General features: G+C 37.2%; 2 protein-coding genes across 7 annotated transcripts; one reads left to right on the forward strand and one right to left on the reverse strand.

Annotated features, from left to right (window-relative positions):
* Positions 1 to 753: 753 nt before the first annotated feature.
* Positions 754 to 5,514, forward strand: exosc8 (exosome component 8). Its single transcript, XM_038278807.1, has 11 exons — positions 754 to 798; positions 1,049 to 1,085; positions 1,183 to 1,246; positions 1,338 to 1,411; positions 2,912 to 2,957; positions 3,063 to 3,168; positions 3,258 to 3,303; positions 3,376 to 3,472; positions 3,839 to 3,959; positions 4,805 to 4,911; positions 5,293 to 5,514. The coding sequence occupies exons 1-11, from the start codon at positions 782 to 784 to the stop codon at positions 5,409 to 5,411; spliced, it is 834 nt and encodes a 277-aa protein (XP_038134735.1). The 5' UTR covers positions 754 to 781; the 3' UTR covers positions 5,412 to 5,514.
* supt20 (SPT20 homolog, SAGA complex component) lies at positions 5,434 to 27,760 on the reverse strand. 6 transcript variants are annotated; one of them, XM_038278804.1, is made up of 24 exons: positions 27,629 to 27,760; positions 27,051 to 27,146; positions 26,878 to 26,913; positions 26,655 to 26,780; positions 24,596 to 24,722; positions 24,399 to 24,502; positions 24,129 to 24,245; positions 23,963 to 24,016; positions 21,482 to 21,621; positions 21,174 to 21,330; positions 20,102 to 20,158; positions 19,929 to 20,006; positions 19,445 to 19,614; positions 19,327 to 19,359; positions 19,126 to 19,237; positions 18,932 to 19,037; positions 18,482 to 18,640; positions 17,589 to 17,901; positions 17,393 to 17,508; positions 14,643 to 14,698; positions 12,571 to 12,645; positions 8,778 to 8,868; positions 8,039 to 8,127; positions 5,434 to 6,391 (listed from the first exon to the last, which is right to left on the reverse strand). In XM_038278804.1, the coding sequence occupies exons 2-24, from the start codon at positions 27,051 to 27,053 to the stop codon at positions 6,242 to 6,244; spliced, it is 2,469 nt and encodes an 822-aa protein (XP_038134732.1). In that variant the 5' UTR covers positions 27,054 to 27,146; positions 27,629 to 27,760; the 3' UTR covers positions 5,434 to 6,241. The 6 variants fall into 6 exon arrangements, with proteins under 6 accessions (XP_038134732.1, XP_038134731.1, XP_038134729.1 ...); XM_038278803.1 differs by having other exon boundaries at positions 5,434 to 6,376; positions 12,571 to 12,681; XM_038278801.1 differs by having other exon boundaries at positions 12,571 to 12,681.

Consider the following 27,760-nt stretch of genomic DNA (forward strand, 5'->3'; position numbering starts at 1 on the left):
CCTCATTTCCTATCTCCATTTCCATCCGAACCATTCACATACCAGTTTATGCCAAATCCGCCTTCTCTCAAGTGATGTTTCTGCTTTGAATTTTTCCGCGTCCAACACAAACGTTCGCCACACGTGCTCAACCGCTCCAAGCAATCGGGTCTAGGAATGAACTCAACCGACCCAAAAGGTTGTCTTATCAGAAATTGACGTTTTATAAAAAGGAAAGATACACGTTAACAAGAAATGCAGAGATGGAAGGAGCTTGTTGATACGGAAGAGGATTAGGTCCACTGAAGAAATTAAAAAAGTTAACTGAGATTCAATTCTGAGTTTGGAGATTAAAGTCAGAATTCTGTGAAAAAAAGTCAGAATTCTGAAATCAAATTCAGTATTCTAAGATTTAAGTCAAAATTCAGAGATTAAATTCAGAATTCTGATTAAAAAAAAGTCAGAATTCTGAGATAAACGTCAATATTCTGAGATTAAAGTCAGAATTCTGACTTTTTTACCCATCTTAAACTGAAATAATATTTAAAAATCACATCCTAATCCTCTTCTGTATGTTGATATCTACACAAAGAGTGTTGTTTATGTACAACTGTTAAAATAAACATAAGAAAATATAGTGTTTTCCATTCTTTCAAGATATTTTTAAACCATGTTGACCCAAACGTGCACACAAGAAAAGCACGCAAAGCTGTGAGCTGCATAAAAAAAAAAAAGAAAAAAGTTTGTTAATTTCCTCCTCCCGGCCACCGTAGTACAAACCCACGTGGTTAAACAAAACATCATGGCGGCCGGCTTCAAGTAAGATTTTTTAAAGTCTGCCTTCTATCTACAGAAACACATCTTATATGTTTACTTCTTGTTGCCAGTAAACACTGTAAACTAAAGCGACACATTAAATGTGATCTATGAGCTGTATCTGTGTAATTATAGAACATGCCGTGCTTGTGTAATTTTTTTCATTGCCTTTCCAGTTCTGTTCATTAATATATATTAAAAGTTTAGCGCACGTGTTTAATGGTAAAGTTGTGTTTTTTCATCTAATCCGTAGGACTGCAGAGCCTCTGGAGTATCACAGAAGCTTTCTGGTTTGCAAACATATTCAGAGTTTTATCCTTAATCATTACTAATCTTCTGATTATAATAACATCCGCGCTAATTAATTTGGGATTGTTTCTTTTTCAGAAAGAAAACTGTCGACCTGATGGGCGGGAGTTGTTTGAGTTCAGGACCACAACACTGAATATTGGTGAGCCAGTCTGCTGACTTTCAAACACGCATGATGATTTACTCAGGGGATAAATTTGGAGACAATTTATATTTTTTTCTTTTATTTTTAGGGTCCATATCCACAGCAGATGGTTCAGCACTGGTGAAGCTGGGAAACACAACCATTATTTGCGGCATTAAAGCTGTATGGAAACAGAAACACAACTTTTTAATGATCTCTAATCTTTTTGACAGGTCCCTTTGCACTTAGGGGGCCAGTGTTTTCTAATAGGACACAAAAGACAAGATTAACAAACACACAAAAAACAAACAGGAGTACATTGTTTAGTCTAACAAGTGAGCCTAAAAGCCAAGGTTGCAGACCTCTTATCTGAGATGAAAACCAATCACATTTCAATAGGCTTTAATGAGCTTAATGCTAACCGTAATTTCTATGCAATTGTTTAAATAAATTGTAAAAAAAATGTAAAAATTTTGTCATAAAATGTATCAGTTATGGTCTCTTCTTTCAGCACATATCTTCCTATTAGATAATTAAACTGCAAAACCTGACCTAAATTATATTTTTCTTAAAATATTGTATTTGCCCATAATGTGAGCAGATAATTAAGTTTTTAATCCCCTAAAAGCAAGGTAATAAGATGTTATGCATATGAGATAATAGTTAATTTATCCTTTTTTATTTTATAAATTGTTCAATCTAAACCCCCTATTGTAATTAAGGGGAATAACTGACTTTATTTATGTTTCAGTTTTTTGCACTGTTTTCAGTACAGAGGCATCACCAGCAATGGCCCCTGTTGACCCCCATCTAGAGCTGCAACTGGCCTTTTTTTTTGTGCCGCTAAAACTGTCTTTATCCTATATTTAACCCCACTAATTTAGTTATAATCCATATCCTAACTTTACTGTATAATCTATATATAGGTTTTTTATAATCATTCTATTGCCTCTTACAATTACTTTATATATACATAATCTCTGTGCACATGTAAATAAATATATCCTGTATAGGCGCAAACTACATTTCATTGCTCTGTACTTGTGACAGTGTAATGACAATAAAGTTTAATTCTATTCTAAACTGGGTAGGAGTTTGGGGGCATTTCTTGTAAGGTAAAATTATTGCTGCTAAATATTTACTCAGGAACTTGCTTTATTAATCTTCAAAAAAAACAAAAAAAACATTTGAACATCAATTCAATGTGTGGCTACAGTAATATGAGCTGAACCCCAATCATTAAAAAAGTGTTCACAGCCTTGACACCACATGTACTTATGAAAAGGATTTCCAACTGTCCCCTTAAAAAAGGAACTATCCAATTTTTAGGAAAATAAATTTATTAAATTTAGGTTTGAATCAATAAATTAAATTACCTTTATTGTGCCTCTTGTGGTATCAACCTAAAATTTTACAAATGGTAGGTTTTTGTCTCAGTATATTTTTTTTAGAAAAGTTAGTCATACCCTTCAGTACAAACCCGTCCTTTACCACCCAGTTATTTTTACTAATAAAGTAAATTTATCAATTAGTAAATTTGAACACTTTTTCAACTTAATGTTGAACCGTTTTCTATCTAGAGGCAGATTTTTCTTGTGCCCCACAGCCAATATGTCTTTCTTTCTGAAATGTACAGTTTTACATTATATTTTAATAGGAACAAAAACATTTGTTCTTGTGCAGGAGCTGGCTAACCCTACAACAGAGGCCCCTGATAAAGGCTACATTGGCAAGTACTCCTTAGGATTGTGACCTCTACCTATCTACTATTACTTTAGATGCATTTGATGATCCTTACAGGATCCTTAATTGCTGCAACTTGTCTGTCCTTTAGTACCCAACGTGGACCTGCCGCCTCTGTGTTCTTCCCGTTTTCGTCCCGGTCCGCCAGGAGAACAGGCCCAAGCTGCCAGCCAGTTTATTGCTGATGTTATTGAAAGGTGTGTCCACTGTGCTTCCCAACAGCTGCACATGTTCATTGTCTTCACGCCAGCCTGTGTTTTATAAATCTGTGTTGGGAATTTTGCAGTTCTGACCTGATTAAAACAGAAGACTTGTGCATCGAAAGAGGAAAGGTAATTTCAGAGACTTATGCACATCTGTGCAAATTATGTGATAATTTTGAATGTTTTTTTTTTTTTTTAAAGCTCTGTTGGGTGCTCTACTGCGACATTATGTGCCTGGACTATGATGGGAACATTCTGGATGCTTGTATCATCGCCCTGCTTGCTGCATTAAAAAACAGTATGTAATGTTTTAGTCAACTTCACTGGAAAAAACTAAAGTAGAACTGAAAATTAGATGCACCAGTTAGACCATAATCGAAGTTTGTAGTCTGCAGATCACATCCCCAAAGTCAGATGTTTGTCCTTATTGATATGCATAAAAAAACACAGACATCAACCAACACAATGTACTTTGAAGAAATTTCAGTGTTCTTACAAATCAAATATACACGCCTTGATGCATAAATGGAATTAACATGCATCTTGTGTGTAACATGGTATGTCTGCAAGTGTTTTTATGTCATGGTAATGTGATATTTTTTCAAAATCAGTTTGTTAAATCATTTTAGGTTTTAACTAAACCTTTCTGTGCTCATGTTAACAGCACAGCTCCCAGAAGTTGCAGTAAACAAAGAGACATGTTTACCCGAGGTGGATTTGGAAAAGCGACAGAGGCTTCGCATTCACAGACATCCTGTCGGTGCCTCTTTTTGTGTTTTCGATGAGTAAGTTTGTCTTCTCCAAAGTTTGTTTAGATTTTTTTTTTTTTTGGACCAATCATGAGCCTGTTTGAAAATTTAAAAATGCCTAATCTGTGTGATAACATAAAAATGCCCTTAATGTAAAAAAAAAAAAAATCAACACAGCCAAATTGATTCCAGTTCAAAAAGAAACAGTTCTGTTGTTTCTAGAATAATTTACAATTAGGCAAAAACATCTCACCTAAAGAAAGTGACTTCTCATGTCTTTATATAGTGGAGTATGTTTTATCATTTTCCTTTCTGCTCTTCATAGTATGGAAGAGGATTAGGGCCACTGGGAAAAAAAAAAGTTGACTGATTTTTAAATTTTATTTTATTTTAGTATGGGGGGAAAAAAGTCAGAATTCTGACTTAAATCTCAGAATTCTGACTGAATTCTGATTTTTTTTTCCCCAGTGGCCCTAATCCTTTTCCGTATCATAGAGTAACACAAGTATAAAATAGAAAATATACCAGCTATTTCTTTGTGCTGTACCTTTTAAATACAGTAGATATAAAACCGCTTTAGGGTGATGGGTCATTCTACTTTAATCTTTTTGCTGTGACTGCGTGCGTTTTCCCTTACTGTCAATCTATATAAATACTGGATTTCCTTTAAAGTTAAATAAAAAGGCTTGTGCCCCTTTTCAGCCAGCTGACAGAAGCAAAGAACTGTTCTGTTTTCCTACAGCCTATTAATACTTTGGTCACTCAGGCCTTTCATTAGCATTTGATTTCAAACTATAGAAATGTTTGGGATAGAAAATTGTGATTTAAAAGAAAAATGCCTGATTTGTATTTGCGCTCATCCTGGTAACGTCTCCTCACAGCTCCATACTGATCGTAGACCCCACAGCTGAGGAGGAGAGTCTGTCGACTGCACATCTTACCGTGGTCACAGATGAGGAGGGCCGTCTCTGTTCGGTACACAAACCAGGTGGGATGCAACATGTGGAATTCCCTTTCAAATGCATGCAGGGATGGGAGCAGACAGGCTGTTCAGTTTAAAACACTGAATTGTTATAAACTGAATAATCAATTAAAATCTGGTGTCAATATTTTTTAGGTCCAGGAGGATAAATATAATTAGCTTACATGTTAAAAACCTGCCTAATGCAGAAATATTGAACATATTGACATAGATGTGTTTTGTATTCTAAAGCAAACGTTAAAACAAAAAGGAACTCTGGAATGTTTTCACACAAAAAAAAATGATTGTAGGAATGTGCAAGGCACTACACATATTTTGTCTTATAATACCGGTACTAAAGATGAAATGACATTTGTAAACGTTTTAACCCAACATTTTGTGGCTCAGGTGGAACTCCACTGTCAGGAGAGAAGCTGCAGGAGGGCATCAACCGAGCAACAGCCAGACAACTCGAGATCCACAAACTCATCAACAAGGTTCTAGACAGTGTGAAGACGGCGCAGTAAAAACAGTCGAGACAATGTTGTTTTTTTTTTATATATCTAAAAGCTGTATTTTCCACTGTCAATATATATTCTTTTTAATAACAATAAAACTGACTGACAAAGACTGCTTAGAAAATTATTTCTCAGTGTCCAGAAAGTCCTCGCATACGTTCAGTTGATGTCTTAAAGAATATGCTCATGGCTCCTGGACTTATTAAAAGGTGATACCTTTTCAAAATATGCTATACAAAAAGTACACCGTCTTGCATGTAGATCTTGAGTCCTGGTGCGAGTCCTTTTGCTGGAACCGCTAATTTAGAAAGACTTCCAACAGACTGAGAGGTAGACGGCTTCCCCCAGGCAATATTCCCAAGATCAGATTTGCATTTTCACAAAGTCATTATGGTAACATAGAGGATTTGGTGTCAATATAAGCTCAGCTTAGATCTGTGCTTAAAGGGAAGTATCTATGGAGGGCTTGGGGTTCAACGAAGAAGAGGCAGGAGGATCAGATGGCCTCGTGCATAATCCTCCACAGAATGTGCATTCGGGATCTTCTCAGTCCTCGCAAAAAAATTGACAGAAAAATAATGTAACTGTGGAAGCCCTACAACACCCATCTTCTTCTGGACCATCTCAGGCAAGATTAGGGCTTCCAGTTGTAAAAACCTGATCCTCCACAGTGGACATTTTGGTTTTTCCAAAACCTCTGAGACTCAATACATACAAATGTATCAGCTAGAAAAAGCATAAACAAGTCTTTAGTATGCTGTCTTAAAAGTGAGGCAGACATCACAGCACAGTATGGATGAATCATGTCATTGTGGGGGAGTTAGTGTGATTTCTGTCTGTTATGACTTTGGGAGGGGCTGTGGCATGCTCCTCTTCCTCTTACTTCTTGGTTGACTGCCTGTATGTTGCCGTGGTGCTCCCACCTGAGGACCCGCCGCTCCCATAGCCATTTGCTGCTGCTGCTGCATTTGGTGCTGCAAGAATTGCAACTGTTCAATAAAAAAGTAAACAAATCAGAAAAGTTTCACAGGTTTTAAGCTGAATAATAAAGTGAAAGTTGCTTAGCCTACATGTAACCATCTCCAGCATGGGTTAAAATTTTAACTGCCACCGATTTGAAACAGCCTCCCTCAATGAGATGGGGAACCGAATCAGATCTTTGAAACGCTTTGTGCCGCATTAGCGTGGGTTAGTGCAGCTGACTTAAAGGCTGGTTTAAACAAAGGACAACAGAAGTGTGCAGAGAAATACAGGATAGAGGTTAATGGTTTGCAGAAGGGAGGGAGAGGAAGTGTTGGGGAGTGAGGCAGGATGCAGTCAAGCAGCACCAGTTTTGTCTGGAGATATACATTACTGGCTGTGATCCCAGTAAAGAAAAACATGCAGCTCAGCAACCGTGCTTTCTGCTTAAAGAGTGAAGAAGACCCTTCATGCCCACAGCCTGTGATCCCCACCATGATGCCATCAGGAACCTTTCAAAAGTTTGGAATCAACAAATTGACTGAGAATCCCATCCCATTGCTAAATGCTGAGTGAGCATGCCTGCCTCCCAGTCTCACAAACTGTTAGTTGCTGCCATTGGAAGTGCCATAAGCTTTGTTTGTATGGGTTGTTGGATTCAACAACCCATACAAACACAAACAAAAGAAAGTAGAACTTAAAAATAATTGAGTTTTTTGGATAATAATTACTAATAATAACAGAGAATAATGTTTAATGTTTTCACCATCTTTTGGACAATACCATAATGTGAGATACATTTTCTTTTTGAAATTTTCTTTAAAAGTAAGGTCTGATAAAACCAAGTTTATAGAGCCTTGAAAAAGTATTCTAACAACATGGGCTTTTTGCACATTTTATCACAACTGAGCTTCAATGTGCGAACTTGAGGGGCTTTTGGGGGATTTTGTTTTTCCAATGCTGGAACACTGCAGTTCCAATAGCTCCATCTGCATGTCCACAGGTGCACTTTCCAAGTCAAAAGCAAATGGACAGTAGAACGATCCAAAATGTTATGCTTCAGTAAAGAGAGTGTGAACTCATCACACAAACTGTACACTTGGAAACGCAGCAAAGCTGACTTGGCTTGTCAGTGTTTGGCAAAGAGTGCCATAAATTGCTTCCCGTCTTTCCCATAAAAACAGCTTGTGTGATCCCTGCTCTTGGGGTGTGAACCTCAGTAAGATATATGGAGCTCAACTTTTAAACAGTCTTTTTTTATTTTATCTTCTAACAAATGTTCCTCTTCTGTCAGACTTTTGAGATTTAAATCTGTAGAAAAATCAAGTAACATTTCTCCTTTTGTTCACAATTTGCAGTTATGCCCTAGTTTTTGTGTCTGTACAATTTAATTTCTATGGCATACGAAGAATTTATGGCTCTAAAGTCACAAAATGTGAAGAAGCTCCAACGGTATATAAATACTTTTTTCAATGCACCTTATGCAGAAGAAAAAAAAAGAATCCCATTTGCTTTGGACTTGGAGAAAAAACAAACAATACAAATATTTGTTCCCAATTTCCTAAAAATTCCCAGAGCCTGCTAAATGAAGCCATGGCAAATTGTGGTTCCTCTCTATGTGTTTGGTTCATACAAATTTCTCTGTGTGTATATGAATGTTAATGTTGCTGTATTACTTGAATCTGTGGCTGGTGCTGCTGCTGAAGCCTTGGAGAAGGCAGCTGGGGCCCAGACCCGTCCAGCCCACAGCCCAACTGGGACAGCACTAAGGGGAGGGGGAAGGAGGGGAACCCCAGGAAGAAAAGGGGTGATGGTGAGAGGGAGAAGGTCAGAGAGAGAGATGAGATGAAGTGTGAGGGGAAAATAGACACAAGGGGCAAAGAGGACAATAACAGTGAGGATGAGGGAAGGGGGGGGGTGCAGTTTCAGTAAAAGTAGCACACAGAGAGGTGACACAAGCGCACGAAAGGGTAGAATATCAGAGGGAAACCAGCAGCACATTTAAAATGACCATATGCACAGATTATGAGCAAACGGCATGAATTGGGTGAGGAATAAGGCACAGAGGAGCAGAGTGGGTTGAGGGGAATACAGCACAGGGATAAAAGGCGAAAGGGTGGGGGCAAAAGATACAACAGGGGAATGAAAAAAAGGAAAATGTAGCAGAGAAGAGGGGGGAGATGAGTTTCTCCTGCCAGTTTTACATTTTCCTCCATAAGAGGAATCACTAACTTCAGCAAAATGATCATAGTTATTCACAGAGTCAGAAATCATAAACAGTTAATGCAATTATTTAAACAATAGTAACTCTTCTGATTTATATTATTCAGTGACATGGTGTCATCTCTGTGGAAGCAGGTTAACCTGAGATTAGAAGCGTGTGCTGCTGTACTGATGCATTTGTGTGGTTCATACCTGCTGCCTGTGGGGGCATGAAGCTTCCAACCCCGAGATTGATGACAGCGGTTTGCTGGTTTCCTAAACTCTGATCTGATCCTTGGTCACCCTAAAACACAGCCAACGGGTAACACAAGGCAAGATTATGAAATAAATACAGGTGGTAACAAACGGACAGCGATATGATACTAACCACATTTGTCCTATAAGTAGGTATTGGTAGAAAGCTAAATATTTGACAGAAAGAGCCAATTATAGGGTAAATATTCAAGGAAAAATAACCCTCTAACGTATTGTGATATTAGTATGATAAGCCTTAACATATTTTATTGGAATTGTACCTGATTGACTAAAATAATGTTGGACATAATCGTGATGCTGAAGTAAATAAAATCTTCCGTTTTCAGGGTTTATACAGGAATGAGTAACTCTAATTTAATGCTTTTTTAATGCTCTTAGGAATAATAATCTAATGCCATCAACAAGTACCCGTCGACAGGCTGCAGCCATGTCCCGGTTTCCTCGTTTTCCAGCCACCTTTGTTGAAATTTGAATTTTCCCATTCCCTAGCTTTTTCTCCGCCTCAAGCTTCTTTTCTGAACATACGGCTTTACAATCAACTGGAAGCAGTTCCACGCAAATGTATCTGAAGAAATAGTTTTTATAATTTTTTTTTAAATAAAGCAATAATCACATTTAATTAATTTTAATGCCAATTAAGGCCTTCATTTAAAAAATAATAATTTCATGACTTTTAATTATTTTTAATGACCCGCAGAAACCCTGATTTTGTTTTCAAATAGTCTCTTTTACATATAAAAATACAGTAGAATACATTAGACAATGTTTTGCAGAGAACCTTGAACACAACATACTTTGAAACATGGCGATGGCAGCCTCATGCTGTGGGAATGCCTATCTTTAGCAGGTACAGGAGAACAGAGTAACGCATCAATATGAAATCAGAGGGTAGGCAGACATTTTTTTTCTTCTTTTTTTCATATAATCTCAAAATGTGGCAGGTAATCTGGCCCCCGGAGCAGCCAACTCCTACCAATTTATGAAGCAATCTCAGCTACACTTTTTGTGTACGTCTATCAAATTCCACATTTATATACTTGCAAATTTTGTCCACAGTTAATTAAAAAACGCTCAAGTTAAATCAATCCTGATGGAAAACATCTGTACACATCAATATACCAATGAATGGAGAGATTATTGGTTAGATCTAGCTGTGGGCTTGAAATTGGTCCTTCTCTTACATCAATTTGCTTTATGCAAAAACATTTAACTGTTGCTCTGGCTGCATGTTTAGACTGTTTTCAATTTATTGCCCTTTTTTTTTCTACATTAATCGACCAACAACCCTAACAACCAGTCCCTCTTATAAAAAAAAAGAATCCCCACATCATAATGCTGCCACCACCATATTTGACATTTTTTCCAGTAGGTCAGAAGTAAAATGTTTCTACTCACTTGATCAGATATATCTTTCTTTCCACTTTACAAATATGCTCTGTTAGTTAAAAATATAAACTCCTGGTAAAGAATGTTAAAGTTTATGCTTGTAACATGACAAAATGTGAAAAGTCTAACGAGTATGTATACTTTAGGAAGGCGACAATTTGCTTGAAGTCAAGCTTCAACAGCCAAAAAACTTGAGTTATACATTCTGTGTTTCATAAAGATATTATTGAACCCTACAGAAAAACTTTAATATTGGTGCATATCTTAGAAATGCTGTGGATGCATCGGGGAGAGATTGTATTGTTCAATAGTCAGCAACTTGAACTCTGTTTAAGTAAGCACATTTATTTTGTTTTAAAATATATTCAACTTTTTTTGAAGAATTATGTTCACCATCAAGATTTCCCAACATCAGTTTTGGCATCTACTCCGGGGGGGGATCATGTAAGTACTTTAAATTCTTGTTTTAAAGATGTGCATGCCAATATACAGTATTAATTTGGTCTTTGAGGGATTGTATTTCCATTTTTATTTGTTGCTTCCCTCTATGGATTGACAGTAAGATCAAAACTAAACCACATCACCATGAAACAACTGACTGAATTTGCCCTGCTATTGCCTAAATATCTAAACCCCTGAGGTTTAAAGTTATCCAACATTTCTGTTTTATTTGACAATATTGATGAAAGGAAAATCTATTAAAGATGGCAGTCTTAGTTTTTAGATTTTTTTAAGACTTTCAGAGGCATAACAAAAAAACGTTTTCTATAAGTAATGAAGAAAAGCAGTTCATCATCCATGAGGCAATCTCAGTATTCCGGTTCATAGTGCAGTTAACCTATCCAATTTAAATAGAAACTCTTAAATGGATCAGTACAGACAGACAGAAAAATCAAAATTCTGAAATAGGAAACGCCTGGTGCATCAAAACTACAATTATTTATAAGCCAAAACATTCATCAGTGTCGAGACAGTTACTGAAAGAACCTAACTCAAGGTAGTACAGCTTCTAATATAAAATCAGAGTAAGAACAGCCATTTTAAAGGAGCTAATTGTGTAAATCAGGAGAGAGCGAGACAAATGGCAGCTAGCAGGAAGGTTGAGCAGGGTAAAGCCAAGTTGTAGATTTTTTTTTAACTTTCTTGTTAATTTGTTTTTTAAAGTTCATACAAAGTGGTTCACATTATTTGAACTTATTGCATCCTCGACTAAAGTATCTCACAGGTCCAAATACAATGACCCACACTATAACAGTGAACAAAAAAGAGGAAGAAGAAACATATTTTGCTGATCATATATTTTAAAGATAGTAATAAATGCATAAATACACAAGGTGAAATTCATCCAGAATCTATTGCCATACTAAAGCACTGAAAGGACCAACATGCTAATAATTGGTCTCCTCTGAATTTTTTTCCCCCTCTGAATTCTAGGTGAGTAATTACCCATTCTGGTAAATTTATCACAATTTGTCAATTCAAATATGATGGGTGGAAGGATTTGATCTCAGCAATTAATGGTGACGTATTAAACAGCCAAATTCAACAGAATATGTAATAGATATCTTTTGATGTTTCCAACAAAGCATTTAGGGATAGCCAAATAATGTGGTCCACTTTAGATTCTTCGGAATACAGAGTTTAGGCTGGAAACAAATCATCTCGGAAAGGTTTAATAATTGGGCAGTGCAAAATATATGAGAATGATTCCCAATAGTAACACTGCCCTACAGTTCCACCAACAGATATCAGATCTTTCAAAACTCTTTTTTTTAATTTTATAATTGCTGGTGTCCAGTAATTTTATGTATTATATTTTATTTTAGTTGATAATTCTTGGTAAGGTGACTTTTAGCTTTTGACATCACCTTCCTTTGTTATATCTTTTTTAATAGCTCCTCAGAAGGGGAGGGCCGTAATACTCTTCCAATCCTCGTGCTTTGTGAAGAAGCTACTAAGTTTTTGTTCCATCCTCTGCCATAAAACAAACTGGGTTTCAAAAAAGATGGCAGTTGTTTAGAGTTTTAAGTCCTTGTTCTGCATTTTGAGAAGTATTTTTTTTATCTTAGCCGTCTAATCACATATAATCATTGCCTTTTTTTTTTTAAGATTTCTGGTTTTGTAGACTGCCCACTAACACATGTAAAGTAATGACCCATTTGCTCTGTATGTATGATTAATAATGATTTTGTGAGATGCTTGTGCACATAGCAGGATGTTCAGTACCAACTTTACATGGAAATAATAAAAACAATCAAAATTCTTCAATAATTTTCTGACCGTGCCCCACTTTTTAGATCACACAAGACTTATTGGTGGTAGTGCATGTTCAAATATGTCTCACCGTCTCCCCCTGCTGTTGAGGACTGGACGTAGCGGACTGACTCTGCTGTGGGGAGAACTGGGACAGCTGCTGGTGCTGCAGAGAGTTAAAGATGTAAGGACCAGTGGGGATCTGGAGGTGAATAACATGGACACACCAACACACACACAAAAAAGTGGAGAAGTAAAACACGAGGAATTTAGGTATGAATGAAGGGTGGGAGGATGGGTGGAGGGAGGGAAATAATGTATGTGTGATGAAAAGGAGAGGAGGAAGGAAATGGGAGAGTTAAAACGGGCTCAACTCAGACTATTGTTTGTAAAAAATAACCAGAATGGGGATTCTTTTTTTTTATTTAATTTAGTGCTATTGCTGCAGTAAAGACCTTTCCTAGGAGACTCAGCACCAATGTTCCCCCTAATTTTTCATGTCTAAGCAATGAAGACCCTTAGGACTACCTGTGGGCAACAACATATGTGAACACTGAGGACACACACCATTATTACACCTGTCATCGACCTGGAAATAGCAAGTCACATTGTTTTTGAAAAGAATAAGAAATTACAGCAGCAATTTCCATTAGTTTATTTTTATTCAACTGATTTGGCCCACTTTTAATAAAAAAAAATTAAAATAATCTTTTTGTTAATGAGATGTGTAGCTTTGGCCAGAGGGTCCAGCTCTGGATTAAATAAGATGTTACACCTTTCAGACATAACTTTTTGTTCGCATTAAAACATTTTGAACAATGACATGTGTGCTAATGCTTGTAATTCAGTATATTGTGAGTCAGTATAAATTCCTGTTACTATTTTAAATTACATAATTAATTATTATTACCCTTAAATAAGAAAACTTTTAAAATGTCACTTGAATATGAAAAAATCTGACTTAAATCTTTTCTCATTCTCCAATGGCTGTCCAAATATGCCACTTTAAGAGCTTTCTGGATGCTGTTTTGATATGATTCATTAAACTAAATCCTCTTTCACAATCAGCACTGGATGCTTGAAATGTAGACCTATCCAGAAGCTGAGAGATCTCCTTTAGCTCCTCACATCTAAGTGCTGCAGCCACCCCATCTGTGAATGTGCCGATTGACTGCTGTTTACATTTTTGCTTCATCATGAACTTGAAATAAGCAAAATAAAAATAAAAAACTCACAGAGCATTGTGCTGTGAACAGGTGCGTCGGAAACTGTGTGCATGTTGCAAGGTTGTTTAAACCAGTGAGTTTTATTGTTCTGGAAGCTTAGACTGATAAATTATTTGGACTGATACATATTCTTTCTGTTGGATTGTTTATTTATATACCTGGAGCACTTTGATGTGCTCAAACATAATAATCCAAATACATCTGTTAAATGTATTAATTTTTATTATAAAACCGATTTGATAGTGATATTTGAAACTGGGATTGAAGAGTAGTTAATGTGCCAGAATAGCTGATTTATTCAATAAAGCCGCCTGGGACATCCAGCGTCCAGCAGGCTGAGGTCATTTGTGACATAAATACAAGATTCAATAAGAGCCAAAAACAAAATAATGATGATGAATGTATCCCCTATTCATTAGTTTAAAAAATATATATATATTTATTATTTACTATGGCAAGCAAAAATAACTGTTCTCCATTTCTCTCTATTATGTAATAAAATTCAATGGGGACAGTTGTTTCTTGTACATTTATTGTTAGTTTTAAGTTGAAAATGGATGATACATGGGTTCAACATGACAGAAAAAAAGTATTTGTTTTGATTTACAGTTTATGATGGATTCTATTTTATGTCCTGCATAGATTTTCTTGCTGAGACTGCGTGAGCAGTGCGCAGCTTAGAGGGAACATTGCTCAGCCCCTACAGTTAGGACAGTCCCTAATATGTCTTGTCCTATTGAGGGCCCAACATCCCAGTCAAGCATTACATATTAGATATCACTTTAGAAAGTCATACTCCCAGCTTTTCCAATGCAATGAGATGAGGGGAAAACCAAAGTTTCATCTGTGCAACTAGTTAACACAACATGTGGTAACAAAGGTAAGGGAGAGGAAAAATGCATTAACATGCTCCTTATAGAGTAACAGAGGGACATACCTGCAATACGTTGAATGGTCTAAGTCCAGAACTGTTGTTCAAACCAAAATGGCTCCCTGTAACAAACCAGGACCACACAACAGAATTAGAAAAAAAAACAATTTTTTTTTTCCTCTATTAAAATGTAGTTTTTTATTTTTATCATTAGTCATGCTTTACCTGATTGTTATATCTGACATATAACAATTATCATTATTCATTTGAATACATTTTGAAAGTACAAATCCTCTCCTTTACCTACTTCTTTATTTAAATAACCATTGATTTGTTTTAAAGGAGCTTTATGCCGTTATGTTTTTGGATGCAAAGTAAGTTATCAATGTGTATTCAAATGGATATTAGCATTTAGTGTAGACTTAAAGTAAGTATATATTCGGACCTAAAGCACGCAATAGTGGGTATTGGGAAGATTTCCCTAAAATAAGTGTTACACTGAACAGGTGTAGAGATTCCCAGTGATTTAAGCTGCAGATATCCATGTAAAGCAAAAGTGATGTAGTGCAAGTAATATTTTAACTCTATTTAAAAGGTGGACAAACTGGCAGGGTTAAATCACCCTGTTAGAGTATAAATTGTTGTCATACATGCATTCTGCTTCTCCATTCTGAGTGCGAGATCAATATTCTTACATTTTCTTTGAATGCATCCTTTATTAAAACTTTATGACTAAATAATTTGTTTGCAAAAACTAGAGAGCTGATCTTGGCTGGCTAAATAATGGTGATGCTGTTTAGCAAGATTAGGCTATTACGCTGATGAAGATTCTCAGTCATCCAGGTCCTAGTCATTCCGTAAAAGTTTAAATAAATTCACTGGACTTGGTTTCCAAGATTTGAAGACGTTTCGCTACCTCCCCAGGAAGCTTTCTCAATTCAAATGTCTGACATTTGAATTGAGAAATTATTCTGTGCAAGCAGGTTGCAATTTAATTACATTTATGAAGATATTTTGTCATTTCAGCTATGCATCCAAATGGAGCTGGCATTTTTCAAACTTGGTCCCAGAGTGGAGAAAATCTGATAACAGCACTTAAATTTTTCAGTGTTTGTACATGAGAGTCACGTCTCTTTCTTTTTTTAACAATGACTCTGTAGCCCCATCTCCCTCTGCAACCAGCATGCAACACTTTGCTGTCATATTAGTTTATCACAAATGAGCTGTCAGTGCATGCCCTGTGTTTTTGTCAGGAGTTTGGATGTGATTCTGTGGCAGCGTCACCAAAGAACCTGACATACACTATATTGCCAAAAGTATTTGCTCACCTGCCTTGACTCACATATGAGCTTAAGTGACATCCCGTTCCTAATCCATAGGGTTCAATATGACGTCGGTCCACCCTTTGCAGCTAGAACAGCTTCAACTCTTCTGGGAAGGCTGTCCACAAGGTTTAGGAGTGTGTTTATGGGAATTTTTGACCATTCTTCCAGAAGCGCATTTGTGAGGTCGCACACTGATGTTGGACGAGAAGGCCTGGCTCTCAGTCTCCGCTCTAATTCATCCCAAAGGTGTTCTATCGGGTTGAGGTCAGGACTCTGTGCAGGCCAGTCAAGTTCATCCACACCAGACTCTGTCATCCATGTCTTTATGGACCTTGCTTTGTGCACTGGTGCACAGTCATGTTGGAAGAGGAAGGGGCCAGCTCCAAACTGTTCCCACAAAGTTGGGAGCATGGAATTGTCCAAAATGTCTTGGTATGCTGAAGCATTCAGAGTTCCTTTCACTGGAACTAAGGGGCCAAGCCCAGCTCCTGAAAAACAACCCCACACCATAATCCCCCCTCCACCAAACTTTACACTTGGCACAATGCAGTCAGACAAGTACCGTTCTCCTGGCAACCGCCAAACCCAGACCCGTCCATCAGATTGCCAGATGGAGAAGCGCGATTCGTCACTCCAGAGAACGCGTCTCCACTGCTCTAGAGTCCAGTGGCGGCGTGCTTTACACCACCGCATCCGACGCTTTGCATTGCACTTGGTGATGTATGGCTTGGATGCAGCTGCTCGACCATGGAAACCCATTCCATGAAGCTCTCTGCGCACTGTTCTTGAGCTAATCTGAAGGCCACATGAAGTTTGGAGGTCTGTAGTGATTGACTCTGCAGAAAGTTGGCGACCTCTTCGCACTATGCGCTTCAGCATCCGCTGACCCCGCTCCGTCAGTTTACGTGGCCTACCACTTCGTGGCTGAGTTGCTGTCGTTCCCAAACACTTCCATTTTCTTATAATACAGCTGACAGTTGACTGTGGAATATTTAGGAGCGAGGAAATTTCACGACTGGATTTGTTGCACAGGTGGCATCCTATCACAGTTCCACGCTGGAATTCACTGAGCTCCTGAGAGCGACCCATTCTTTCACAAATGTTTGTAAAAACAGTCTGCATGCCTAGGTGCTTGAATTTATACACCTGTGGCCATGGAAGTGATTGGAACACCTGATTCCAATAATTTGGATGGGTGAGCAAATACTTTTGGCAATATAGTGTATGTACTACATCATCTTAGTTAGTGCTGTTTGCAATTCTGCAGCCTTGAAAAGATACTGTAATCGGCCTGTTGTGAAGTACGCCTTAATGTTGATCCTATCTCCACCTACTGGAAAGGCATAGACTGTATAGCTGTTCTGAATGTCATTTACAAGGTATTTCTAGAGCATACTTTTCAAAATGAGAAAACTCTGATTTAGAAAATCAAGAAAGTCCTGCTAAAATTGGGTAAAGCTAGCGAGAAAGCCAGTGCCAATATCTTCTTACCAGGCTGGGCTGCAGACTGCATAGTGGACATCAACCCTCCAGGTGGCAGAATTCCACTCAGATTGAGACCTGGACCCAACATGGGATTGGAGCCACTCATCAAAGTCTGGGGGCTGCTACATAAACCATACCAAAATAATCGGGATGAGACATGATGAGTAAAAAGTGACAAATTAACGTGTCATTTATTTCTTACCACACAGAGCTGACCACATTTATGAAGTTAAGCCCTGCTGGGTTTGCCATGACTTGTGAAGAGGTGGATCCCGTGGTGATAGACGTCCCCATGGTTGGAAGAGGGATAGACATGACAGGCAGAGGCTGGCTCAGTGCCAACTGCTGCTGGGCAAAAGGTGTGAGCAGAGGAGCTTGTGATTGGCCCTGAACCATGGCAGGATCTGAAGGGGTAGGCGTCACTGAGAGGGGTGTGGGGAGCGAATCTGTAGGATGGGGGGTTGAGCACGGTGTGTTGGTGGGTGTAGGAGTAGAAGGCTTAGGGGTTCCCGATCCTGAAGAAGAGAAAAAAAATGGACAGTCAATTTTTACTCAGGATTCCACAGTAAACTTATATACACTGGCTGACTCATGTCTGTCTGTGGCCGCACCTGGACTTTAGAATCCAAAACAAAGCTGTTTATTTATGCAGTCTTTTAATACTCTAATATGTAATAGCACTTCCTGTTTTGTATAACTTGGATTATCCATTTTTTTTGTCAAACTGCTGTATATGTCTTCTTTTATGTTCGTTTTTAATAAACTGATTTGTTAAGTACTTGATATGTTAATCAATTAATTAAAAGGGTCTTATACAAATAAATGACTGATCAAACTTGTTAAGTAGTAATTGTATAATAATGTACAAGATGAAGTATAACTAAGAAATTCCAACATCTCCTAGAGGTTTCAAGCTTGTTTCCATTTTCTTTCCAAAATTTTTGAAACTATGTCTCTAGCTGGAATAATTCATCAGAATTTGTCATAAAAATATTCACATCTGTTAAACTTGGAAGCTGTGAGAAAAGCTGGTGGACCATGCTCCAGTAAAGCTCATGGTGGGCCCAAGAGTTAGTCAGACTTGGCAGCACTTACTCTGTGTGGAGCCCATTGGAGAGAGTGAGGCAGGTGACAGCAGGCCCACCTGGCTCAGCTCCATGGAATGCTTCCTGTTGAGAGATTGGCTTTTGGCTGGAGGCGGCGGTGTAGGACACTTTAGTAGACCACTCGTGGTTTGCGAGCTATACGAATTACCTGAAAAGAACATATTAACCCCACCATTTATATAACGCTTAATATGAGAGGAGAGGAGAAGGAAGGAAGGAAGGAAGGAAGGAAGGAAGGAAGGAAGGAAGGAAGGAAGGAAGGAAGGAAGGAAGGAAGGAAGGAAGGAAGGAAGGAAGGAAGGAAGGAAGGAAGGAAGGAAGGAAGGAAGGAAGGAAGGAAGGAAGGAAGGAAGGAAGGAAGGAAGGAAGGAAGGAAGGAAGGAAGGAAGGAAGGAAGTTCTTAATCTCCCTGACTTCGTATAAACCCTGTGAGATGTACCTGAGGAGCTGCTGCCTGATCCTGAAGGCAGCTTTATGGGAGGGGGTCGATGCTTCAACCCTTTTCCCAATACAGACGTCTGTACCAGATGAGAAATACCATCACCCTGTAGATGACATCATGGTAAATCATAGAGTCCAACAAAGACCAGATAATAAAGTAGCTGATACAGATCCTCAAATAAAAGCACTTACCTCATCGTTGCTGGGCGAGGGAGGCCCCTGTCCCATGTTACCTGAGTTATGGGACATTCTGACCTCACACTTTACATCTCTCTCGTAGACTCCTTTGTACTGAGTAAGAAACCTGTAAAACAGTAAATTTCTCTAGAAGTCCACCAGCAGAACTGTAAGGACAGGATAAAGGCAAAACAAAAAGCCTAAGACGAGGCTTACCTTTCTGCATCAATCTTTGATCCTATGAGGAAACTATAAACACATCAACACAAATGAAAGTTAGTTCATTAAAATCCACTTCTGTCAGGAACATTGAATTTGCTGCCGACATCCTTACGTCGGATGTATAAGCTTTAGATCTGTGCTGTCCTCCTCTGTCTTTGTCTCTTTAGCAGAGTAGATCTTGCCGTACACCAGCGGGTCTCCCATAGCCTGGAAGATCGACACCTTGGTCCTCTGAGCTTGGCCTCCAACCTCACATTCAAATGTGTAATCATCTATAACTTCCTGTAAAGACAGATCAGTAGTGTTGTCATCCACCAACAAGTAGTAGAGAAATAAAGATTGTCATTCTACCAGAGCTTAATTTAAGTTTTCTTTGTCAGGCAAATATTTTGTACTCATATTTATTGTCTATTAGTTTTATTATTTCCTTCAGGTAGACTGTATAAGATATATTGTATAGTCTTGTATAATTAGCCTTGTTTCTAACAGGGCTATTTAACATTTTAACAAGCACTAGCAGCTTTGTTTTTCTGACAGCACACAGCCAGCATTTGTTTCCATTTAAAGGGAGTGGTAAATTCAAGAGCCAAACTTACTTCAGGAGGCCAAATCACAGTAGTAGGCTGAGAGTCTTCCAACTGCAAAGATTTCTCAACCACGGCATATTTTTCCACCTAGAGATGATCCACAACAAAAAAATCAAGATGGCTTGGTGCACAATTTGAGCATAACATCAGCAATGTGTTTTTAATGAACCAATATTACTTACATCAATCTCCTTCGGCACAGTTAGCTGGCAGTTGTTTTGATTCCACGCATCAACACACTGTTAGTGTTAAATGTTGAGAGGTACAGATGGAGAGATATATATAGGAAAAAAAAAGAAAAACATTGATTTATGGTAAACAAGCCAAAACAGAGAGGTCATATTAATTAATCACCCTGCTTTCGCCAGTTACTTTAGCAAACAACTAAGACCTTGAACCAAAATATAGACAGTCAGCAACAATGTCAACAACAGTTTTCAAAGCTCAGGCTCACAGATCATCCATTTATCCCCATTACAGCATTATGAGTTGAAGAGATTAGTAGTAAAATTATGTTTAGTATGATGGACCCTGACAGTAATATGGCTGAAATTTGGAAAAATAAATAATTCAGTCTTGTCCAAGCAGTGAAATCCCAACAGTTCAGTTTAAACCAAGTTCTGGAAACAAAATAAACTTGTGGTACAGACCAGAAAAAGGCTAAGGTTGCTTGCTATTCTTAGAAAAATAAAACAAAGTGCCTGAATAGGGTGATAGAGGGAGCACAGAGATGAAAGAAGATAATTAAAAGAGAACCAGATCTGCTATGACATGTTCAGATATTCCTTCTGAGGATTTCCGCTCTGATGCCTATTGTATTATGAAATGTTGAAAGCCTTTTGGAATGACTGATTTATAGGTTAAATCTTCATATTAAACAGGGAGTGTTTAGGGAAAAAAACACTAATGACTAAATTTGGGCTGAAACAATTAATCGGATTAATCATGATTGATTATTGAAATAGTTGTAAACTAATTTACATTAATCGAGACTCTTAAACAAACATTTAGCTGTAAGAGCAGTACTTAGAGCCGTAATTATATCGCAAGTGTAAAAAATATATATAAAGACTTTGCATTGAGGATGAAAAAAGTTTTTGTCTATCAATATACTCTAACTAGTGGATCCTCAAGTGGAAAAGTTTTTGTTTCACTTGGTTTAAATTCTGTAAAAAAAATTCTTTAAGCAACATTTCGCTATCCAATTATTTATCAACAGATTAATTGACTATCTAGCAGGAACTGACTACTTACGTTTCCAATCTTTGAGATTTTCAGATCTTTGACAGGTGCAAATTTCCTTTCCTTCCTCTTCTGAAGATAGTCGTAGAGTCGTAGCGGCGGCGGCACAGGCAGATGGGACAGTTCCTGCTGCCTGTTCAAAGCAGCTCGAGAATGTCTCTTAAAACACCTACGATGCAAATAAACCAATATATATGTAATCAAATGTTTGAATCATTCCCCTTCGTTTTCCCTTTTAATATCCAGTGTTTCTGAATTTCCCCCTTGTATGACTAAAGTCAAGCTGTGCTCTTGCCAACACCGCTGAGTGTACTCAGTACCGTTTCATCGAACGAGTATTCATTTTCTGTTTGTTGTAGAGCAGACGGTTGGCTGTGCAAGTAACAGAAATAGATGGTTCCAGGCACAGAGGTTCAGCTGTGGCCAAAATCAACTGACTCTCCAGCTGCAGTTTATCATCCTATAGCAGGGAAGAAAAGAGAGAGAAAAGGCCAATAATTGACCTAAATTAAAATATTCCAATCCTTATACTAACAGCTAGTGTTTTTGATGTATATTAAGAAAAAAATAGTATTCTTTGCATAGAAACAAACTGAACTGCAAAACTATAACTCTAAAAATGTTCCTTAAAGGTATTGTGGAGGATTTTAACAATTTCTTTAAAAGACCTGCCCTCTCCACTTATTCAACACTTATTAAAATCCTTAGCAGTTGAAAATGGACACGCCTTTACTGGCGTTATGGAACTTGCCAGTAATGTTTTGTTTACTAATCTCTGGTTAGTGAACCATAAAAAAAAAAAAACTCTATTTGTTGAAAGAAAGATATTTAAAATCTAAGCAGTTATTTTAACTCTGGAGGAACGTAAAGAAAACTTTAATGGTTAGAAAATTTTTGCTTAGGTAAGTTCTTTTAAACATATTAAAAACTTATATAAAAACCTTTGAATCACCTTATAAAGTGATAAAACAATTACCGCCCATCTCCTGCCTAAAAAAAGCCCTGAAAATTCAGAATTCCATTTAAAAAATGCAAACCAAAATGTCAAAATATAAAAAGCACATCATTTTCATCACGAAAATACAACGAAACATTTAAATCATATTTGACAAAGTAGAAATAGAACTATGATGGAGAACTAGTCGAGGAAGGTCTATTTGCCTTTTCATCTAGATCTACAACTTATACTGCACTGTAAAAATAATTAAATATTTATGTGCTATAGGCATCCCAATATCAAGGTAAGATATGCATCATCGCTTGGGGCCTGTAAGAAAAAAAAAATCTAAGAAAATTAAGCAAAAGTAGTTTTGACACTTAGCAGGTGGTGCGCTTCTTTAAAATATAGTTTTAAAGGAGAAGTTCGGTTTTTTACACTTTAAGCCCATTTTCTGTAGTGTCCAGGATGAAATCGAATGATCGACACCAAAAGTTTGACAATTGCTCCTGTCTCTACTTTTTGGCTCATTTAGAATCACCCCCTGGCTGCTTTAGAATGGCTTCCATAGAGCATGTCCGATAATGTCCTTAAAACAACCTTAAACGTTCTTTTTTTAAAATATGCTACTCACCGTGTCGTCAGCGCTGTTCAATGACGTTCCAAAAAAAGTTTCGTAAAGAAAAAACGTTCCTGTAGTGTTTTATTTAGCATTTTGTAAATCCCATTGAGTTCTGTTGGAATAGTCAATATTCCGCTGCCACCGGAAACAGAAATGGGGCCTGTTTACACAGTTGTAGTCTTTTCGCTTCACTCTGTGTACTCCGACGTCGAGGTGCTAACGTCTCTGTTAAAAACTTTAAAAAACTCTGAAAATGGAATACGAAAGGTGGATTCTTGATTCTTGACGTCGGAGTACACAGAGTGAAGCGAAAAGACTACAACTGTGTAAACAGGCCCCATTTCCGTTTCCGGTGGCAGGGGAATATTGACTATTCCAACAGAACTCAATGGGATTTACAAAATGCTAAATAAAACACTACAGGAACGTTTTTTCTTTACGAAACTTTTTTTGGAACGTCATTGAACAGCGCTGACGACACGGTGAGTAGCATATTTTAAAAAAAGAACGTTTAAGGTTGTTTTAAGGACATTATCGGACATGCTCTATGGAAGCCATTCTGAAGCAGCCAGGGGTGGATTCTAAATGAGCCAAAAAGCAGAGACAGGACCAATTGTCAAACTTTTGGTGTCGATCATTCGATTTCATCCTGGACACTACAGAAAATGGGCTTAAAGTGTAAAAAACCGAACTTCTCCTTTAATAATTTTTAAAAAAGCTGAGAGCAAAGAGTGCTCTGCTGATGTTAATGGGCCTTCAGACAGCACATGACCCATACACAGCTGTGCTTGGAAACCCATTAATCTTAATGGCTTGTGCCAAGTGCAGTATATGGTGGTACAAAAAAAAAATACACCACATTACAACAAGCAGCACTAGTACTGCTCACTAGTCTGTCGAAGTTGTGCTGTGCAATGCACATGTGTGTAATTAAGTTATAGCAAAACTGTTTCGGGGATAACCTTGGGAGAGTAATCACTGATGGACCATCATGCCAAACAGAGCTTAGTAACATTCAGTACAAGGTTTTTTTCTTGGTACTGCAAATGCAAGTCACTATTTGAGAAAAGCTTTTCAAATTGTGCAAACATAAAACAAATTCCTATTTCACAGTTGTTGCCTGATCGTGCAACTGTGTGAATACATTCTATATCCTCAACACCAGGGATACTAGAGACTGAGATGACATTAATAATAGAAGACCAACATTTGCAATGCTTTCATTTTCACATGATAATTTACCTGCGTCCACTTGTGGTGTTCACTGGTCATGGCATGTACGTCACAGATTAGCGTCTGCAGAGAGCAAAAACAGAAATACGGGACAAAGAGCCAGGGTGTTTTTAGTTGATAGTTACCAATAAGGAAAAAGTCTACCACTACCATAAAATGTCAGTCAGTTAACTACCTGCATGGTTGGTCGTAGAAGAACATGTCTGCTCTGATAGGTGGGAATCTTTGTATTACCAGCTTGTCTGTAGTCTCTCACCTCTACTATTACACAGCCACAGTGGAAGATGTTTACCTGAAATAAAACACACATATCAGGGGTTAACAATCAGCATTTTAAAGTAAGACAGTAATGAAAATTAAATTTTCTGATAGAAAAAAACTCTGTGAAGTGCTGTTTTTCTGCACATGCTTCATATTGAAAAAAATTATCAGTTGCTGAATATACCTGTGATTTTTCCAACAGATCCACCAGAATGGGAGGCAACTCCTCAGCATCCAAGTACTCCAGAAGCTCCCTTTCTTCATATGGCAGACGGATGGTTTCAGAATCTAAGCGGCAGTATAAATTGAAAAGATTAGAAACCATATATTATATAAGTGGGGGGAAAATAAAGTCAACTGAGTATTTTTAACTAGTTTTACCGGATCCATTTTTGCCCCTGAGCATTAACGAATAGCCTTCATTCCCAGGGTACAGGTTGACCACCAGACATGACACAGACTCCTGAGACACAAGCTTTTCTAGTAAATTCACATTTCTTCTCAGATTCTGCAAAAAGAGATGGCAAAAGGCCTACTAAGTCGATATTTGAACAATTTCTTGGGAGTACTGTTCAACTTAAAATGCTGTGTATTCCTTTATTTTAGAAAATTTGGTAAATGTGTGCTTGCAACTGCAGCTCTAAACATGTGAGATAATAGAAAAAAGTGTATTTTACAAAGTTGCTAAAATGTATCATGCTTACACTTTTTTAATGTGAGTAATGGGAATTGATATAAATCCAAAAATAAAATCAGCATTGACACAGCACTACATTTTCCTAAATCCAATTACTTGAAAAGAAATGCAATCCTATATAGATAATCCTTGCAATAACTCATCTAACTCAACTTATCTGTATAAAAACTATTTTAAAAAGGCTAAAGGAAACTATCCCAAATGTATTTTTGACACAATTTATAAAAGTTATTTCTTTGTTTAGGTTTATTGGTACCAAGTGATGAGGCAATTTAAACTCTGATATTTACTGCAATTTATTTAAAATAATTAATTTAAATTCAATGAAGTTTGTTTATATAGCATCAATTCACAACACATATCATCTAAAGGCCATTTACAGAGACAAATCAATCAGATTGGTTACAAGTCCTCCATCTAAGGAAACAATGTTGATTACATTAAGTCATCGACTTTGCGGAATAGGCTCCCCTTGATGACCATGAGGTGACAAAAGATATAAGCTTTTATTGTGCTGTTGACTCAACTGAAATCCTTCAGGGTATGGGGGAAAACAGCATTAGCAAAGAAAAATATCCTTTTCACACATATATATATATATATATATATATATATATATATATATATCTGCAAAGCCAAACATCTGGAACATTACAGTGAATATTTTTATTCTACTGAAAATATACCACTTTATCTTGTGGTTTATTGGTTGCTAAATGCATCAGTTTACCAGAAATCTGTCAGTTTTAACTCAATCAGCTATAATTTGAATAGCAGGTCAGGCAAATAAAAGAAGTTCTTTACTGTTCAATAAACTACCCAAACCAAAGAACTGCCATTTTATGTATATTCAGGTTACTCAAAAAATAGAAAAAGAATGGAGAAATAAATGTGTTGATTTATCAAAGGGGAAATCTTTTGGATACCACACTGTGATGTATTCAAAACTTTTATCTTAATTAAGTTGTCCTCAGAATAAATATACTTTGATTTAGTGCTGAACTGGAAATCAACAAAGGTAAAAAAAAAAAAAAATAAAGGATAAAACTCTAGTCATTACTATTATTATGTATTTAGGATAAACTTTTTATATTCAATAATGACATGAACCTAAAGTCCTAGTATAATATTTTAGGCTGTTTAATGAAATTGTAATAAACAACATTTAAAAATGCATGTTTTACTTTGGCAACGAATCTAGCAATGAAATCAATTGTTCAACAAATCGAACATCCTGCTTGAAACCACAAACAATCTTTGACAAAGTTCATGAGTGCCACTGGACTGATAATCATCTCACAATAACCTTATTCAGTGACATTAAAAAAAAAAAAAACAGTAAAGGATGCACCAATAAAGGAAACTTACTGCAAGTTTTTTGGGGTTTGAAGATATAGTCAGAGTTTACAATACCAATTTTTTTATGTAAAATATGTTGGGGTTTTTAATTAATTTTTTGTTAAAATATGATCAATTCTTGAGTTATTGAGTTTTTATGAGCTGGAAACCAGACATTTGGAGACATATTTAAAAATTAGTTGATTGATTTAAGTAAATAAGGATATAAATCTTATTCCAATGGCTGCACTTTAAAAATTAAATAGTCTAGAGAGTTGTACTTAATAAATTTTCTTTTTGTTTACACTTGTGTGTACAAAATGACAAAATAAAATCTAAGTCTGAGTCTGCTTCTGTTGTTAAACTACAACATTTAACTCATGAATAAAGCAGTTCAACACAAACCTTTAACTCTGGTTCTTTTTCACATTCTTCAATATAAAGCTCATGAAGCTTCTGGTACAAACTCTTTCTGCCGCCGGATGAGATTCTTCTTTTAGTTGGTCGTTGTCGAGCACTTTCGACAATGTACTGAAAGAAAAAAAAAAGCATAAAACAATAAAAAAAAAAATACATTTCTCCATATTGTACAAATATATAAACATGCATGGCTGATATAATATTTTACCTCGGCTCGATCCAATGCATATTCCAAAACTTGTTGCTTTGAGATTGAGAAACAAAACAAGGCAGTAGAAGTACAAGATTACATTAGATGAAATATTGTACTGTGATTAACAGCTTTAAGGTAAATAAAGCACATATGTGTGAATGCAGTGAACTCATATTAATTCTGTTTACCATTATGGTCCACTGCCAGCTGCAAGGCCAGTGACAGTTTAAGATGCTGTCCTTTCTGCCCCACACTGTAACCTTCCTTAAGTGACCATTCACACCCTGCTCAGCAAATAAAAAAAGTCAGATACATTGCAAGCAGTCAGGTAAAATAAAGTCTGCTGAAAAGTTAGTATATAGATCTATAGAATAAGTGGGGCTGTAAAGTCGTCCCCACTATCCTGACGTCAACAGTGTGGCTGGTAATCAATCAGATGCAACACACCAAAACAGCAACGTTTAATGACGGACTAAACTGTTATCCAAGTTGCTCCTTCCGCTATGTATCGTTAAAACTATACAAAAATGTTAATACACACCTACAAAAGGCTGTGAGTGACTAAAATGCATGTGGTAAATGCAACTCCAGTGACACTCAGTGAGGTCCAGAAAGAGTGCCTGAATAGCAATAGGCTCGGTGATGCCTGACCGTTGAGGCTAGCGCGGCTAACGCTAGCACAGGCTGGAAGTTAAATGCTACACTACATCGTCTGGGACGGAACAAAGCCGAGACAGACCGGTGTCAGTCAGCGGGGCGCACTTGCCTTCGAGGTTGCATAGCGGTCGAGAGTAGCCCCCAGAGCAGAGAAACAAAATGAAATTGAAATATCAGTGTCTTCATTGAAAAAAAGTCGGGGCAGCAGCCATTTTCTTCCAGTGTGAGAACAACAGCTAAA

Source organism: Cyprinodon tularosa, unplaced genomic scaffold (genome assembly GCF_016077235.1).
Source record: "Cyprinodon tularosa strain WSP-4 unplaced genomic scaffold, ASM1607723v1 ctg144, whole genome shotgun sequence".
NCBI lineage: Eukaryota > Metazoa > Chordata > Actinopteri > Cyprinodontiformes > Cyprinodontidae > Cyprinodon > Cyprinodon tularosa.

Bases quoted from the DNA above. Each gene is read 5' to 3' on its own strand.
- exosc8 (XM_038278807.1), top strand. The intron at 3,169-3,257 runs GTGTGTCCACTG...GGAATTTTGCAG, and splicing joins ATTGCTGATGTTATTGAAAG to TTCTGACCTGATTAAAACAG. The intron at 4,912-5,292 runs GTGGGATGCAAC...TTTGTGGCTCAG, and splicing joins CTGTTCGGTACACAAACCAG to GTGGAACTCCACTGTCAGGA.
- supt20 (XM_038278801.1), bottom strand. The intron at 24,503-24,595 runs GTAAAACTAGTT...ACTGCCGCTTAG, and splicing joins CAGGGGCAAAAATGGATCCG to ATTCTGAAACCATCCGTCTG. The intron at 21,622-23,962 runs GTAAATTATCAT...TCCCTGCTATAG, and splicing joins AACACCACAAGTGGACGCAG to GATGATAAACTGCAGCTGGA.